We start from the raw sequence: 17,930 nt of genomic DNA on the forward strand, positions 1-17,930 counted from the left end.
TATGCCATATGGCTGTGGGCTACACTAGTTCATTTAGCAGAAAAGATGTGCTTAGAATTTCATGGCATTATTTTATAATATGAAGAATACAATTGAACATAGGTGAATAAAATAGAAAGGATATTTTCTCCAAATGATTTCAGAGGGAGTGAGCCCATGCGGCTATTTTGTGTTAACGGTTAACAAAGAAACAGGTCCTCCTATATAATTAATTTAGAGTTATTTATGCAAACGTTGGGCTATATGTTTCAATTTTTTATACATTCTAAGGCTCAATGATACGACTCTAAACGCATGAGCTCTGCTTAGTTTTTTGTGCAGGCTGCACACACTTAATCAGTCTCTCATTCACAATTTGACAAGCACTTGATCATATTCTCACCAGGCCTCGAATTTCCCGGCGGCATCCCATCACGCCTGCTCCCGCTCTTCCCCCCTGGCACTCGAGGGTGCCAGGCTGCCCTGCATCACGCACTCCTGCCATCAATTACGCACACCTGCCTTCCCTCGTCAAGCGCATCAGCGATATTGGACTCACCATAACTCACTCATAACATGTTTATTACCTCCCCTATATTTGTCAGTTCCCCAGCTCTGTTCCCCCGCTGCTGCATTTATTGTTATTTGTCTGTGTTACCCGTGTGCTGACGCTGTTCCTGTCTCGTTCCATATTAAATGTTTGACTCCCCATACCTGCTTCGCCTCTCCAGCGTCATCCCTGTGACATCCCCCTTGTGTGGCCACATGGATCTCTTAGATATCTCAATTCTGATCGGGTTCTTCATTTTATTTTGTTTTTTTAACTAGGGCAGTCAGTTAAGAACAAATTCTTATTTACATTGATGGCCTAGCAAAAGGCAAAAGGCCTCCTGCGGGGATGGGGCTGGGATTAAAAATAATAATAAAAAAATATATAGGACAAAACACATATCATGACAAGAGAGACAACACTACATAAAGAGAGACCTAAGACGACAACATAGCATGACATCACAGCTCCGAAGTAGGCTACAAGTGAAGACAGACACATCGGGGAAGCAACTGCGCGCGTCCCTCTTATCGAATTCCAAGGCGCATATTGATGTTATAAGAACTGTCCAGAACTGTTTGTCAGCCAACAAGATGAGTAGGCCTAACGCACAGCAAAAGCACTAGCCTATGTGAATCTACTATCTCGCATAGTACAAGTTGTGGGATGCAATAGATCCCAAATAATACAACCACTTGCATCAAAAAAACTTTTAAAAGCAATGAAGCTGATACAACAGATGTTGATAAACTATTAGGCTATTTCTTCACATTATAAGCGCAGCAATGTGCACGCGGCAGTAGGCTATAGGCACGAATGTTCCAAATGTAATCAATTAGCAGAAAAACACCATTCTCAAAAGTGACCACAAATGCGATTATGCATGTAATACTTTATTATAAAGGTGCATTTTTATGGTGAAAATGATCTTCCCCAAACTTGAAACTTGCGCGCCGCCTATGTATGCCAGTTAGGCTCTACAGCGGTTATAAAGCGGATTAATGTGCTTAATTTTAGGAAAGTTGAGAAATAAATATAGTAGGCCTAGCCTATAGAAAGCTGATGGGATCCTCAGTTATTTGGCCACTTTAGTTGTGATACAAACCATATCAAAACATATAGACCTATGGGCTAGGCTACACGAGGTGTGCGACTATGATTTGAAAAAGTAGCACAAAAAAAAGGTATGGCCTGTTTCTTGCCTTACTTCACACACTGGGCATATTATTATCTTGCCTTACTTCACACACTGGGCATATTATTATCTTGCCTTACTTCACAGACTGGGCATATTATTATCTTGCCTTACTTCACACACTGGGCATATTATTATCTTGCCTTACTTCACACACTGGGCATATTATTATCTTGCCTTACTTCACACACTATAGGCTAATATTGTTACCCATCAGACTATTCTTAATTTAATCTTGTCTTTACATATACTAAATAATATATGTGTGAAATTTGTTTTGATTTAGAATGGACCATTATCATGCACCTGTCTCGGAACAGGGGGGAAAAAAATATGTAATCTATGCACTTAAATGGAAGACACTTTCCCATGCCTCATATTCATGCCAGCTAGGTAGGCTATACTCCTGTTGTAAAGCAAAGCAATGTGTTTAATATTAGGAAAGTTGATAAATAAATATAGTAGGCCTAGCCTATAGAAAGCTGATGGGATCCTCCTCTTTTTAATAGAGGCCATCAAAACTCTGTTCTCTTACACAATTTGCACAGCCTATAAACATTTTGTGCAACATGAGCTGAAGGGCTCCCATGAAGTGTTCAGATTTTACATTTGCATTGATGTCAGAGTGATTAGATGGACAGTAGAGAGCTGAGTCCCAGGCAGTTAGCAAGTTTGATAGGCTACTAACGACCATCAGCAGCATTAGAGCTTGGAGAAGCCTAATTACCATGACTAAATGCTCACATGGAATTTGACTGTGGCGGTAATACGGTCACCATAACAGCCGTAGTCATGACCTTTCTCTAAACAGCCTTTCTCTGCTTACTCGAGAAGTAAATGAGGAAACAAGTCAAGATCGGATCATGGAAACGCGCCTGGTAGAGATATAATTCAGAAAGGAATGCAAACATTGTTTGACAAAGTAACTGTAATAGTATTACCCAATTTGAAAAAGTACCGCGTAACTTTACTACATATAAAAGTAATCTGATTACGTAACACGTTACCGTCGTCACTCTATACAGTAGGCTGTCATAGCAGGGCTGAGTGAACAACTCCAATGGATGGAGGTAGAGCGTAGTTGCAGCTGAAGCTCTGCTGAGGAGAACGTCTGTTTTCCCATTTTGTTTTATGTCCACAAATTGAGTGTGGTGAGCAGAGCCAAAGACAACCGCCGCCCCATCGGAGGCCCGGGAGTAAAAATAAATCAACGCCCCTCTGAGAAATGGCAAATTACAGCGTATGGCCTTCTTAAATATTGGATGATTTTTACAAGCAGACAAAAACGTCTAAGAGTAATTGAGCTCCCTCCCCGGACGTTTTATTGGGGTGACGGCAGCATCTCCCATAACCTCCCATAATGCCTTGGAACAAGTGGCCTTTGTGCAGGATGCTGAGCTATGGAGAGGCGAGAGAGAGGCGAGAGGGCTTGGTCCTCAGATTCCACAGCCCAGGCTGAGGGAGTTGAGCCCAGGGACTGGAGGGGAGGAGAAGCTCTGTGGTCAATGTCTGTGGGGATGTACTGTATGTATGTACTGTATGTAAGTCCCAGGGAGATGCTGGGTAGCCTGGAAGAGAGGAGGGAGGCTGGCATCAGAACAGAGGTGAAGAGAGAGTGGGTCAGAGATGGCCACGGCTGGCTGCATCACTGGACCAGAGAGGATGGAGCTGTTACAATGCTCTGGGGTATTATGACTTGGACTGTTGAGTTTTAACAGGCTCAACCTAAACAGTGTGGTGGATCATGATCCACAATGTGTGATCGCAATGGTCAAGCTGCTGTGGAAAAACCTTATTGGTGGTTGGATAAGTAAGAGGAGACAGTTACACAACAACATGGCTACCCAACGGAGCAGAAGCGGTGGGGCCCTAATGCAATTACCATCTGCACTTATTTACATCACAGAACTTATTCAGACTATATTGAATTGAGCCTCTGCGAGCAGATGACGGGCCATGTTGACGCTAAATGGTAAAACAGAGGTGAGGAGGCTGTGAGCAGCTGTTTTGGATCTGGCCACCTCTCACAACAGGCCCCTCCATGATGGGATCCAGCCACACAACATCATAGTCCTCCGAGGGGAGAGGGCCACACCAAGCCAGGCTCTGTCATCGGCCCGGGTGTGCTGCTGCTCCGCTCTCCACTGTGAGTCAAATAAAGAGTCATGGCGATAGAATATAACATGGTGCTCAATGCATCTCAACACCCTCTCTCTCAGTCCGCCCCATCCGGGGTTCACTAGATCATTCCAGTAGATCATGCTATCACACTCTTCCCTTCAGTCCTGGCCCTGCCTGTTTGGAAGCCATTTTGATAAGAGCAAATACTTGGCCTGTATGTTTTTGTTCAATGTCAGCTATGCCTCTTCTAAAACCGACTTGATCCATGTTTTACAGTAACTGAGAAGTTTACCAGCAGAGGGGAACAACAGCGCCAGCCACCGCCGATACAAACTGCTTCGAAAACAGGCGTGCTCCAGCACTAATCAAACACTCTTCTGAATATAGTAAAATTATGTTCATCTCTCATGGACACACACATACACAGACTGATGGTCTGTCTTTGCCAGTAAACACATAGGCGGGCTTGTTTTCAGTTGTCATGGAGACAGGGCTGTTTTGTTGTTGTTGGACAGATGTTAGACCCAGATGTTGGTCGTCTCCACCCCTCCCAGGCCAGACCAGGTGACCACCCGACCGGGTGTCTCAGTCGCAGTGGCCTGAGGAGGGCAAGGGCAAGGGCTGGCTGGGAGGGGTGGGGTGCACCGTATGTCCCATCAGATGACAGCCCTGCCCCACTTAGAGAGGAGAACAGCGGTGATCAGGTTACACCCATCGCCCTTGCCAAAAAACCTCCATTAGCCCCATTGTCTGGAGGATGAGACCTGGCCCTATTATCAAGTGGCCCAATTTCAGGGCCCATTTCCCCTCACTCTGCTCCCCTGACCAGGAAGGCTGAGTGCACCTGATAGCGTTTGATCCACATGAGCCTCTTTGTGTGTGCGTGCCAGGCTGATATTGGTATCTCTGTAGGATGGGGGTGGGCTGGGGGGCCATCGAGACAATGCAGAGCGTTTCAGACAACTGCCCAAGGTGAGTGAGCAGTAAGGCTGATATTCAAGTGCCTTCAGCTGTCCACTAACTAAGTACATTGCCTGTTGACTAAGCACAGGGCCTGTGGTCCACTGACTTACCACAGTCTGGGTTGTCCTGTCCATACAGGCCAGGCTGGCAGCCCATGAAGCAGCGATACGAGCCAATGGTGTTCTCACAGAGCCAGGTGCCACACACCGAGCTACCATACTCCTTACACTCATTCTGATCTGTGGAGAGAAACATGTACTAACGTCATACACACATCATTCCTATTCTCCACCCTTCACATCAGCATGGATCTCCAGCATGAGTAGGCCCGGCCAGGAGGCCTGAGAAATCCATGTGCTTATGTCATACATGCACACACACATGCACACACACTCACTCAATCACCAATCCAATTCCCCCTCCACTCCTCACAGTACAATGTTTCCCCAGCATGAGTAGGCCCGGCCAGGAGGCCTGTGGTGCTGCTGTCCTCAGTGCTCAGCAGCAGACACTGGGCATGGCCAAGAACAATATTTGCACAGGAACTGAAGAACTTGTGAAGAAGCAAAGGGACACGTTCCAGAGGGAGAAACACCTCCATCCCACAATGGGGTAATTCATACTCCCCAAGGGAAGATGGGAAGCAGAGCTCCAGCCACAGGGATCTCCCTTACGCAAGACTACAGCCAGAGGAAAGCCTCTGAGCCCTAGTTGGACTCTCACTGAGGGAATGTCACCATTGACACGGCATTGACTACAGCTACATAATCAATTACAAAAAACGTTTCACACACAGGGCAGACTCTGGTCTAAAGGGACCGGAACGTTCTATTAACTCTTCTCAAATTTTGTGAAAACACTGTGTTTCAGCTGGGGCAGAAGCAGTGGATTGTGGGTAGAGTGAGGGAGATATGAAGTTGGTAGTGTTCTTACCCTCACAGTCAGCTGTGTCTGCAGAGTACTTGAAGCCAGCCTCACACAGGCAGAGGTAGGAGCCATCTATGTTGAGACACTGGCCATGGGAGCACACGCCATCCTTACTGCACTCATTAACATCTGGAGGGAGAGAGGAGGAGCAGGAGAGGGGGGAGAGAAAGACAAAGTCAGAGAGAGACAGACACAGAAAGACAGACACAGACACAGAGAGAAACAGACACAGAGAGAAAGACACAGAGAGAGCGAGAGAGACAGAGAGAGACACAGAGAGAGAGAAATGGAGATAAGAAGAGAGGAAAGTGTGAAAGAAAGTGTTCTTTGTTTATGAAAGTCATGGCGTATTTTCTTCTTTGGTGTACTATGAATCAGTCAGCCACCGAGAATCTCATTCTCTCTTAACATGAAGAAAATAATACATGTCTGCAATCAAGGGCTTGTCTGAGCGTAAGATACATTGTCCATTTGGAACACTTTATGGTACTGGCAAACAGAAAATATGAAAACAGTATGTACCCTGGCTATTGGTCTGGGAACATTCCCTCCGACGAGTAAAAAGCATAAAATGATGGCTATATGCTTGATTAAATGTAGATTGGTGTAATTGCCACATTACAACACAACTTACAAGGTATTTGGACTGAATAGCCTAATAAGTGGGGTCAAGGCAGAAAAGCAAGGGCTGATGATGAGATACATTTTTCAATGTAGACAGTAAACACATATAGAGGTAAAGGGAACAAAACAGTCTGAAAACAACATGGGACAGCACCCCAATTTATGTTCCGGTTTAATAGCCATGTGATTCGATAAAACATTTACAGCAATGATTTATCTAAAACAGAGCTGTACGGCAGGTTATACTAGATTGACTAGTGATTAGTAGTTCATCTTTATGATTTACTGAGGTTAGTCCACTGTCCATGGTTATGTTCCAGACAGTACCAGCGCCCATAGCCCTGTAAGCAGCAAGCCATCCAGCCAGTCCACCTGTGATCCAACCAGAAGGCCAACCACTCGGGCTCACCTGACCCCCCTCCTTCCCATGCGCCCCCTCTCCTCTCCCTGCAGGGCCCATGGCAGAGAGGCCTGGCTTTCATTGTGTCAGCACTGCACACACAATGGCAGACGACATGAAAATATACCCAGCCTCTGATTTATAGGATAATATTTGCTGTGGCAGAGGGGCAGGGGAGTGCAGGTTGGACCTGCCTTGCTCACTATTGTGGATGATGTCTGGTACTACAGTTCATGGCCACAGCCCAGCGGACTGATGGGAAAGCCCAGCCATCATCACAGGACACTGGGGAGGGGCTGCCTAGCCTGCCGGGTACGTATGGCCTGGAAGAGGTCCAGTCCCCTCACACCATGGGCCCCTCACCCACTATAGCCCCCTCCAGGATCTTCCACCCTCACAGAGTGGCCCTGCTCTATGCTTGCCTGCTTCACAGCGATAACATGCTCAGTGTACTGCCCAATGATTTGTCATTCAGGTTACGCTAATGTTAGATACCTCTCAGCAGTAAAACAGGCCAGAATCAATAATATGCAGCTCAGACATTTAGCCGGAGTTACATTCCTTTCATATTGATTCTTCCAGTGCTCCATTCCTCTGTATTTTGACAGCTAATGCTCCAGAAAGTTCCAGTGAAAGGCTAGCTAGCGCTCTGGCCAACAATCAGGAGCAGCATTTCTCTCTCTGGTGTGACCAGGGCAATGGGTGCGGCTGGAATGACATCAAACCTGGTCAATTGGAGGTGAAAGAGGAGGAGCAGTCAGACTGTTGATGTCTGGCAACAGCCTATTAGAAAAAATGGCTGGGTTTGATCCCTGCTGCCTAACTGGCCTGGGGAACCAGTGGACACCTAGGCTCCCCAGAGCTGGAGCTGTGGGGAGAGCAAGGGGGAAAGGGCTCAGCCCAGAGAGACAGAGTCAGGGAGTACAAGCTGCCCTCTGCATGCACTGTCTGTCCTTACCCAGACAGGAGGAACTTGTGGCTTGTGCTAATTGTGGTAATGCATTCAAACCAGTTGGTAGTTAGTTATAATCCTAGCATTATAGCTTGTTCTCGCTCACCTTGGCAGCCGTTTCCCTCTGTGGTGCATCCATAGGAACAGATGCAGAGGTAGGAACCATCTGTGTTCAGACAGTCCCCTTCTCCACTGATCACCCTAGACCGACACTACTCCACAGCTGAACAGGAGATTGAACTGTCCCATTTCCTCCAAATCCAAATGACTGATACACACTAAGGATATCCCCAGAGAGAGGGTGGGTGTGTCACAAATGACACTGACTCTTGCTGAATATTAACGCAACATGTAAAGTGTTGGTCCCATGTTTCATGAGCTGAAATAAAAGATCCCCTACATTTTCCATACGCACAAAAAGCTTATTTATCTCAAATTTTGTGCACAAATGTGTTTACATCCCTGTTAGTGAGCATTTCTCCTTTGCCAAGATAATCCATCTACCTGACAAGTGTGGCATATCAAGAAGCTGATTAAACAGCATGATCATGACACAGGTGCACCTTGTACTGGGCACAAAAAAAGGCCACTCTAAAATGTGCAGTTTTATCACCAAACACAATGCCACAGATGCCTGAAGTTTTGAAGGAGCGTACAATTGGCATGCTGACTGCAGGAATGTTCACTAGAGATGTTGCCAGAGAATTTTATGTTCATTTCTCTACCATAAGCCGCCACCAACGTCATCTTAGAGAATGTGGCAGTACGTCCAACAGGACTCACAACCTCAGACCACGTGTATGGTGTCATGTGGGCGAGTGGTTTACTGATGCCAACGTTGTAAACAGAGTGCCCCATGGTGGAGGTGGGCTTATGGTATGGGCAGGCATAAGCTACGGACAACGAACACAATTTCATTTTATCAGTGGAAATGACGAGATCCTGAGGCCCATTGTAGTCCCATTCATCCGCTGCTATCACCTCATGTTTCAGCATGATAATGCACAGCCCCATGTAGCAAGGATCTGTACACAATTCCTTGAAACTGAAAATGTCCCAGATCTTTCATGGCCTACATACACACTAGACATTCACCCATTGAGCATGTTTGGGATGCTTTGGATCGACGAGTACGACAGCATGTTCCAGTTCCCGCCAACATCCAGCAACTTCACACAGCCAATGAAGAGGAGTGGGACAACATTCTACAGGCCACAATCAACAGCCTGATCAACTCTATGTGAAGGAGATGTGTCTGTCATGTTGCATGAGGCAAATGGTGGTCACACCAGATACTAACTGGTTTTCAGATTCACGCCCCTACCTTTTTTTAAGGTATCTGACCAGCAGAAGCATATCTGTATTCCCAGTCATGTGAAATCCATAGATTAGGGCCTAATACATTTCAAATGACTGATTTCCTTCTATGAACTGTAACTCAGTAAAATCTTTGAAATTGTTGCATTTATATTTTTGTTCAGTAATACTTTATATTATCAGCATGTCCTTCCCTGTGGCTCAGTTGGTAGAGCATGGTGTTTGCAATGCCAGCATGGTGTGTGCAACGCCAGGGTTATGGGTTCGATTCCCACGGGGGGCCAGTACAAAAAACAAAAAAAACATGAAATGTATGCACTCACTACTGTAAGTCGCTCTGGATAAGAGCGTCTGCTAAATGACTAAAATGTATTGTTTATTATATTACTTATCAGCATGTCATATTTTGCTAGCATCCCCTATTTTATGAGTCCCTTTCACTCATGTGTGATGTGTTATTTACGATTGCCATTCTCACGTGTGAAATTGAATTGCATGAACTGTTTACTTGCTTCCCAGGATGTGCTGTGATTCTACAGATTGGCATGGACTATATTGACCATGAGACAGCTGTTGTCAATCCTTATCACGTCCTCCCTCCCCGAACTAATTGCTAAACACGCCCCAGAACTAGAGGCAAAAGTAAATGGACGCTTACCTTCAACGCGCCATTCCACTTGGAACCTCTCTACTTTGACCTCTCGCTGCACCTCGACCGCTGTCTCTCTCCTCTGATCGCCTGTGCGAAAAAGACTACATTACAACGCTACTAAAGTAAAGGGCTTTTGCCTAGTGTGTGTGATTCCAAGCTGTAGGTCAGTACATGCTCTAATTGTATGTTACAGACATGGGGGGACACGCCTGGCGCAGCAGGGAGAGCCTGCCATCCAGCTTTCAACTACAGAGAGTGGACTTGTACAACGCTCACAATAGCACCATCTAAAGGAAAGTGTTTATTCCAGAGTATGTGAGTGCATTTCTACATTGATCAGCAGAGCCACTCTGTGTACGTATGTTCCCCACCGTAGTTGTTGGGGAACATAGTTTCAAGGCCGATGCCACATCCCGCAACGAAGCCACGTACGGTGGGAAACCCTGTGCGGGTAGAGCTGAACGAACGTAAACCAATGCCCTGTGTGAGTGAAGTAACTCTGCAGCTGTTAGTTTTTCCCTTTGGGCTCAATGTTAAATTCAGGCTATACCGCAGTCCTAAGTCCTAGCCTACTTAAATGTTTAACCGGGTGCTTAGTTTTAAACAAAACCAATCAACTAATGCTATTTAAGATCAGCAATAAAGAGCCTTTTCATTGTACTTACAGTGCCTTCAGAAAGTATTCATAACCCTTGGCTTATTCCACATTTTGTTGTGCTACAGCCTGAATTCAAAAAAGTTACATCTCACCCGTCTACACACAATACCCCATTATGACAAAGTGAGAACATGTTTAGACATTTTTGCAAATGTATTAAATGAAATATAGAAATGTCATATTTACATAAGTATTCATACATCGGAGTCAATACTTTGTAGAAGCACCTTTGGGGGTGATTACAGCTTTGAGTCGTCTTGGGTATGTCTATCAGCGTTGCACTTCTGGATTTGGGGATTTTACTCCCATTCTTCCTTGCAGAGTTTCTCAAGTTCTGTTAAGTTAGATGGGGAGCGGCGGTGAAGAGCAATCTTCAAGTCTTTCCACCAATTTTCAAAACGGATTCAAGTCTGGGCTTTGGTTGGGCCACTCAAAGACTTTCACATTCTTGTTCTGAAGCCATTCCAGGGTTGCTTTGGTTGTATGCTTGGGTTCATTGTCCTGTTGGAACGTAAATCTTCGCCCCAGTCTAAGGTCGTTTGCACTCTGAAGCAGGTTCTCATCAAGGATTTGTCTCTATTTGGCTCCATTCATTGTTCCCTCTATCCTTACCAGTCTCCCAGTCCCTGACGCTGTCTGGCCACTCTCATAAAGCCCTGATTGGTAAAGTGCTGTAGAGACTTGTCCTTCTGGCAGGTTCTCCCATCTCATGGAACTCTGTAGTTCTGTCAGAGTGGTCATTGGGTTCTTGGTCACCTCCCTGACCAGGGTCCTTCTTGTCCAGTTGTTCAGTTTGGACGGCCAGCTCTAGGCAGAGTCTTGGTAGTTCCATATTTATTTAATTTGCCAATGATGGAGACCACGGTGCGCTTGGAAACTTTAAACACTTTAGAAATTGTTGTATACCCTTACCCAGATATATGCCTCATCACAATTCTACCTCGGAGATCTACGGACAGTTCCTTGGAGTTCATGGTATAGTTTCTGCTCTGACATGCACTGTCGACTGTGGGACCTTATAGACAGGTGTATTTCTTTCTAAATAATGTCCAAACAATTTAATTGGCCACCGGTGGACTCCAATCAAGTTGTAGTGAAATCCCAAGGATGATCAAAGGAAATTGGATGCACCTGAGCTTAATTTGGAGTGTCATAGCAAAGGGGTGTGAATACTTATGTAAATAAGATTTCTGTACTTCATTATCAATACATTTGCCAACATTTCTAAAAACATGTTTTCACTTTGTCATTATGGGGTATTGTGTGCAGATGGGTGAAAAAAATGTATGCAATCCATTGTGAATTCAGGCTGTAACATTTTTTTTTGAATAAGTCAAGGCGCATGAATACTTTCTGAAGGCACTGTATCTGTCCCTGTGGTTGTGTTGGCCGTGGGATCCTAGAATTGTGTGTGTACCTCTGCAGGACGTCCCATCCACCAGCTCCAGACCCGGGGGACAGGAGCAGCTGTAGGAGCCGGGGCTGTTGGTGCACTGTCCTCCCAGACACAGACTGCTGTCCTCACACTCATCGATGTCTGCCGGGGAGGGGACACGGAGGGGAAACACACATACCATACAGTCTAATGTAGCGTGACACATTCACACCACAGATGGCAGATCATTGGCTATTAATCCAAGTGGGTTCTCAGTTTATCCTCCAAATAATGCGGCCAAACTTTCGAGGAAAGTGTCACAACCTCCCACAAGAATATACATCATTTTCAGAATAGACTTCAGGGAGTTATGATGACTGCCAGTGCTGGTCTAGCATGCAGAGCTGTGACTGACTGGAAATAAGTCATCAGCATAAGAGGAGGACTTCCAGCAGGAGTGAAGCGTCATTAGAGTTTAGTCCCTAGTAAAAAATGTGTACCTTCACAGGAGAGCTTATTGGGCGCCAGCGTGTAGCCAAGGTCACAGGTCATACAGGAGTAAGAGCCCTCTGTGTTGTTGCAAACGCCCATGGGACAGACCCCTGTGGACAGGCACTCGTTTATGTCTGAAGGAGAGAGAGAGAGAGAGAGAGCATCATAACATGAGTGAGGTCAGATCTAGCCCATCAGTTCTAGGAGACAGCCTCTCAGTCTCTGGCCTGATAACATGACTAATGGCTGAATGCAAGGAGACAGCCTCTCAGAGTCTCTGGCCTGATAACATGACTAATGGCTGAATGCAAGGAGACAGCCTCTCAGTCTCTGGCCTGATAACATGACTAATGGCTGAATGCAAGGAGACAGCCTCTCAGAGTCTCTGGCCTGATAACATGACTAATGGCTGAATGCAAGGAGACAGCCTCTCAGAGTCTCTGGCCTGATAACATGACTAATGGCTGAATGCAAGGAGACAGCCTCTCAGAGTCTCTGGCCTGATAACATGACTAATGGCTGAATGCAAGGAGACAGCCTCTCAGAGTCTCTGGCCTGATAACATGACTAATGGCTGAATGCAAGGAGACAGCCTCTCAGAGTCTCTGGCCTGATAACATGGCTAATGGCTGAATGCAAGGAGACAGCCTCTCAGAGTCTCTGGCCTGATAACATGACTAATGGCTGAATGCAAGGAGTCAGTCTGCACATACAGTAAGCAAAGCCTCCTTTATTAGCTTGCACTGACAGTGCTTTATTAAAAAGGGTGGAGAGATAGGCTAAGTATGCAGGACAGGCATCGATTCCAAAACAGCAAGCTAGTAAAGGTGGGGTATAATTACTGTATCAACAAACACTCCCTGGCTCTCTGTTATGTGATCATTGGAAATTCCTCGCTCTGGTACAGATTATATTTAATATTGGGAAAATAGTGCAGGCCATTGTTAAGTGATTGAAATGGCTCCGTTTGCCTGTGGGTCAAAAGAGGAGATCCACAGTGTGTGCTGACTACATACGAGCAGGGCAGTGGACGGTTTAATTTCATATTAGACCGTTAATCTTTTCCTGGCACGGAGACATCCATTAAAATCCAATCAAAATCTGACTTGAACTTGTTTTCAGGATTTTCCCAGAGCAAAACATTTCAAAAAGGAGATCTTCTTCCTAGTCTCGATCCACCCTTCCATTAAATAACATTGAATAATATCGAACTGGATCTGTAGTTTTCCTCTTGGGGAGAAGAAGGGGAGGGTGGGGGTGAGTGTTTCCCAGAGGTTAGTTAGGCAGTCTTACCCATGCAGTGGGAGCGGTCCTCAGACAGGGTAAAGCCAGTCCCACAGCTCCTGCAGGAGAAGGATCCGGGACTGTTCCTACACAGCTGGCCTGGGCACACGTTAGCCACCAAGCACTCATCCACATCTAAACAACAGGACAGAGAGACAGAGAGAAGGCCAGTTAACTACATCCCTGAGCTGTAGCAGAGGACAGCATGCCTGGTGGAAAACATGGCAGTGTGCCGCATGTAATCATTTTGATCAGTTTATAAATGATATGGCATAAAGTTCCACTGTCAACACATCTATCTTTCCAGCTGATCTATCAGTGGGACAGGCTGACTTCACTGTGTTTTATTTTAGGCCTATGGGTCATTCTTTTGAACACATGGTGCCAGAGGGAGAGGGATCCAAGACCCAGTTATGATGTGATGTCTGGGAGGAGTATTTTGGGATCTTTAGCTCAGGAGAGGAGCTTTGTCCAAGTCGTCACACCTGATGCCATTTACAGACAACCTGAGCTTGCTGTTAACACAAGCAATGTGTGAGAGAGAGGCCTGGCAGGACTCACACAGGGCCCAGTGGGTCGTAACCTGGCACACTCTCTCGCATCTGACACACGCAGGGCCGAGGGCAGAACCTAACATGCTTACACAGCATACTGTAACACACCTTCACACTCCAGCCCATCCTCAGTCACTATGTAGCCTGGCCTGCAGATGGTGCAGATGAAAGAACCCTCTGTGTTGGTGCATGTTCCCTTGGGGCACGTAGTGGGCAGCGCACACTCATCAATATCTGTTCCAATCAGTAACAAACAAACTCAGACTGGTCAGTAACGTACAACTCCTTCGGGACAGACCATTAGATGTGGTTTCAGGGAGGATGGACAAACCTTCACAGAGCTCTCCATCTAGGGAGACGCTGTAGCCTGAGGGACAGGTGATGCAGGAGTAAGAGCCCTCAGAGTTCAGACAGATCCCGTTAGCACACACAGACCCAGACTGGCACTCATCAATATCTGGAGGAGACACGCAGACCAGCACAGACAAGATTTACTATTGATACAGTTGATACACGCAAAGGGCAAGTCTTACAAGGCGTGGGTGAATGTGCCAGTTGCGGAAGGCTTTGACTGGACTCACCGTTACACCTCTGCCTGTCCTGGGAAACCCTGTATCCGTCCTTACAGCTGGTGCAGGTAAAGGAGCCCTCTGTGTTGGCACATACCCCTCCTAGACACATGTCTGCCTGGGAGCACTCATCCACATCTGGAACAAAGACACGGATTACCATGAAGAATGTTCAGTAGGTTGCTACACACTGTCTGACATGGTAGTTATACCATTGACTGAAACACTAAAGGCTGTACAGGTTACATACAGTACCTTCACATCTATGTCCATCCGCTGATCGCTGGAATCCAGGGCTGCAGTTCTTGCATGAGTAGAAACCTTCGGTGTTAGTGCAAATTCCCCCGGGGCACACATTAGGAGTAGCACACTCATCGACATCTAATAAAACAATAATGAGGCATTAAAAATCCACAGAGAGCTCAGGGCTCAAAGAGAACAGCGTTATACCGTGAAGAGTCATATTCCACACATCTAATCCTTTACAGACCTTCACAGGCCCTGCTGTCAGGAGTGGTTTGGTAACCAGGGTTACAGCTGCACCTGTGGGAGCCATCCAGATTGGCACACCTGCCATGGAGGCAGGCTCCAGGGAGCAGACACTCATCCACATCTGGAGAAATGGCAGTATGGAGGAGGACCTCGTTAAAACACCACTGCTCCTCACTGTTAACAACATTTATTGAAAGACCCTGGACCTCAAAGGCTTCTTCAGGAGCACTATTGCCCCTTCAGAGAACTGTTACTTGAAGACCAAACCTGGAAAATGTATGATGTGTGACTGTTTTCACAAACAAGTACCTTGACAACTGTTGTTGTCCAAAGAGGCCTGGTATCCTTGGTAACAGTTACAGCTGTAAGAGCCCTCGGAGTTGACACATCTACCATGGAAGCACACCGATTGGTCCAAACACTCGTTTACGTCTGAGGGCGAGACAGGTCACTAACATTAAGGTCACCATGACAGGTAACAAAAACATTCACAACCCATGACATAATTAGTAGGAATACATTGTTACCTGTTAACGTGAACGATTGTCATTATCTATTGCCCTGCCTTAATCTTTTCCACTTCATGCTCTAAGTCAATACACAGGATAATGGCAGAAACACTTTATTTTTGTTGAAATAATCATGCAAAAACATTGTTTTAAAGTAGACTCCGAAAGGCGTAAAACAAAAACTGTATTTCATGGATCTAAGCATGTGCCAGACAGCTCTATCTCGTGTGTGGATCGAGCATGGAGATGTGTGTGTGTGTGAGTGGGCAGAGTTGAACTCTCTCCACACAGCTGTGCAGGCAGCTTTAATGTGAGGTGAATGAGACAGTAGAAACAGACGGCTACAGCGCTGAAAACATCCAGTGGAACACAGGCAGGGCTTTGTGTGTGCCTTGCCTCGCCTGCGGTGGCTCTAGCCAGACGTCTGTCAGTAGGGCCCAAAACTTTGTTTCTGCAATCTCCTGGCATCTCTCAGTCCTCTACGATAAGCCTGACATGGGACTGGAGCTGTTCTCTCTATCGCACAACCAATTAGGCTTATCCATGACGCAGCCAATTGGATTCCAACTACTGTCCTACGCTCTTAGAAAAAAGGATTCCATAAGGGTTCTTTGGTTCTGTCCCCATAAGAGAACCATATTTGGTTCCAGGTTCAACTTTTTGGGTTCCATGTAGAACTCTCTGTGGAAAGGGTTCTACATAAAACTCAAAAGGGTTCTACCTGGCACCAAAAAGGGTTTTCCTATGGGGACAGCCGAAGAACCCTTTTAGGTTTTCTAAGAGTGTAAAGAGTGTACAGGCAATTGACTAAGGCAGATGCTGGAAACAAACATGGGGAACACACTTGCTGCTTGCATACATGGTCCCTGGTTTAGTTGAGTTCCTTCATCATGTGGATATTAGCCTGTTGCTGGTCCTGTTAGTGGGGGTTTATTTAACTCCTGTGTTCCACCTCATTTCCAGAGGAAGTGCCTCTCAGCAGCTAGTCATACTCCACATCATAACATAGAACGCTATGAGAGGATTGATTGTATGTGTTTAAAGACCTCTTAGCAGACAACAGTGGATAATGTAGTACTTTCTTTGAAGGGAAAGTAATCAGATTGAAGTAATCAAAGAACCCATGAGGTAAGCTCCAGCCTTGTTTAGTCATAGGAATCATTGGGGAGACATTTTAGAAATGTCAAAAACTGCCTGAACATTACGTTCACCTTTCACATGTGAGTTTCAGACTGGAAGCAGTGGTGGGAACAGTACTCCATTTTCATACTTGATTAAAAGATACCTTAATAGAAAATGACTCAAGTAAAAGTGAAAGTCACCCAGTTAAATCCTACTTGAGTAAAAGTCTAAAAGTATTTGGTTTTAAATATACTTAAGTATCAAAAGTTTATGTAGTTGCTAAAATATACTTAAGTATCAAAAGTAAAAGTACAAATAATTGAAAATTCCTTATATTAAGCAAACCAGATAGCACAATTTTAGTAAAGTAAAGTAAAGTAAAGTACAGATACCCCAAAAAACTACTTAAGTAGTACTTTAAAGTATTTTATCTTAAGTACTTTACACCACTGACTGGGAGAACTTTAATTTGACAAATGAATCACCTCAGAAGCTCAAATGAATCACCTCAGAAGCTCAAATATTCAACCCTTTTCTGGATGAGTGGGGGTGGTAGTGGCGAGAGGGAGAAGATGATGCAATACCAGCCAGGAGTGCCTCTTATGTAACATGAGCACCTCAAGGTTAGGGGGGTTGCTACGCTGTGTTGTTGGCTCCTTCAGCATGCTACAGACCTTGTATAGTGTGTCATGGACTGTGTATTGGAGCTGTATAAACCCTCATAGAGGTTTTATAGTGTAACAGAGGCAGGGCTATAAGTGACTAACCACAGCCCTGTTTGTCTGACAGGGCATTTTAACAGTGGGGTAATATTGACCCCTCCATATATCTCAGTCCTCACTCCAGTCCTGCACCCGTATTAAAGTCCTAGCCCTGCTGGACTCCACTGCAGCGGCCAGAGCCATTCAAAAAAATAATAGGCTGTTTGTTTAAGGCTGTGGCCAAGAGAAAATATTTTGACTCTCCCAAAATGAAGTATTATAAACAATCTTTTACAGCAGCAGATGATATGAAAAGATCAGCAATAACAAGGCAATGTGTTTAAACAATATGGGTCTGGCCCCGGGGGCTAGGGATAGGTGGGGAGAGCAGGAGGGGCAGATATTACACAAATAATGGAGCCACTGGAAGGGAAAGAGTGAGAGAGTGGAGGACCTAGCCTAGGAGTCACTAACTCACTGCCATCACTCCAGCC

At 45.6% G+C, this 17,930-nt stretch overlaps 1 protein-coding gene across 1 annotated transcript in view; it reads right to left on the bottom strand.

Annotated features, from left to right (window-relative positions):
* The window catches only part of LOC106589425 (latent-transforming growth factor beta-binding protein 2), a 152,446-nt gene that overhangs the window by 12,219 nt on the left and 122,297 nt on the right, over window positions 1–17,930 (bottom strand). Inside the window, exons 20-31 of the mRNA XM_014179443.2 lie at window positions 15,414–15,536; window positions 15,103–15,225; window positions 14,868–14,993; window positions 14,625–14,750; window positions 14,375–14,500; window positions 14,152–14,277; window positions 13,499–13,624; window positions 12,214–12,339; window positions 11,756–11,875; window positions 9,687–9,767; window positions 5,742–5,864; window positions 4,919–5,047 (exon numbers count right to left, since the gene is read on the bottom strand). Coding sequence (XP_014034918.2) covers window positions 4,919–5,047; window positions 5,742–5,864; window positions 9,687–9,767; window positions 11,756–11,875; window positions 12,214–12,339; window positions 13,499–13,624; window positions 14,152–14,277; window positions 14,375–14,500; window positions 14,625–14,750; window positions 14,868–14,993; window positions 15,103–15,225; window positions 15,414–15,536 — 1,455 coding nt within the window. The remainder of the gene's footprint in view (window positions 1–4,918; window positions 5,048–5,741; window positions 5,865–9,686; window positions 9,768–11,755; window positions 11,876–12,213; window positions 12,340–13,498; window positions 13,625–14,151; window positions 14,278–14,374; window positions 14,501–14,624; window positions 14,751–14,867; window positions 14,994–15,102; window positions 15,226–15,413; window positions 15,537–17,930) is intronic.

The sequence above is a fragment of the Salmo salar genome, chromosome ssa01, assembly GCF_905237065.1.
Source record: "Salmo salar chromosome ssa01, Ssal_v3.1, whole genome shotgun sequence".
Taxonomy (NCBI): Eukaryota; Metazoa; Chordata; class Actinopteri; order Salmoniformes; family Salmonidae; genus Salmo; species Salmo salar.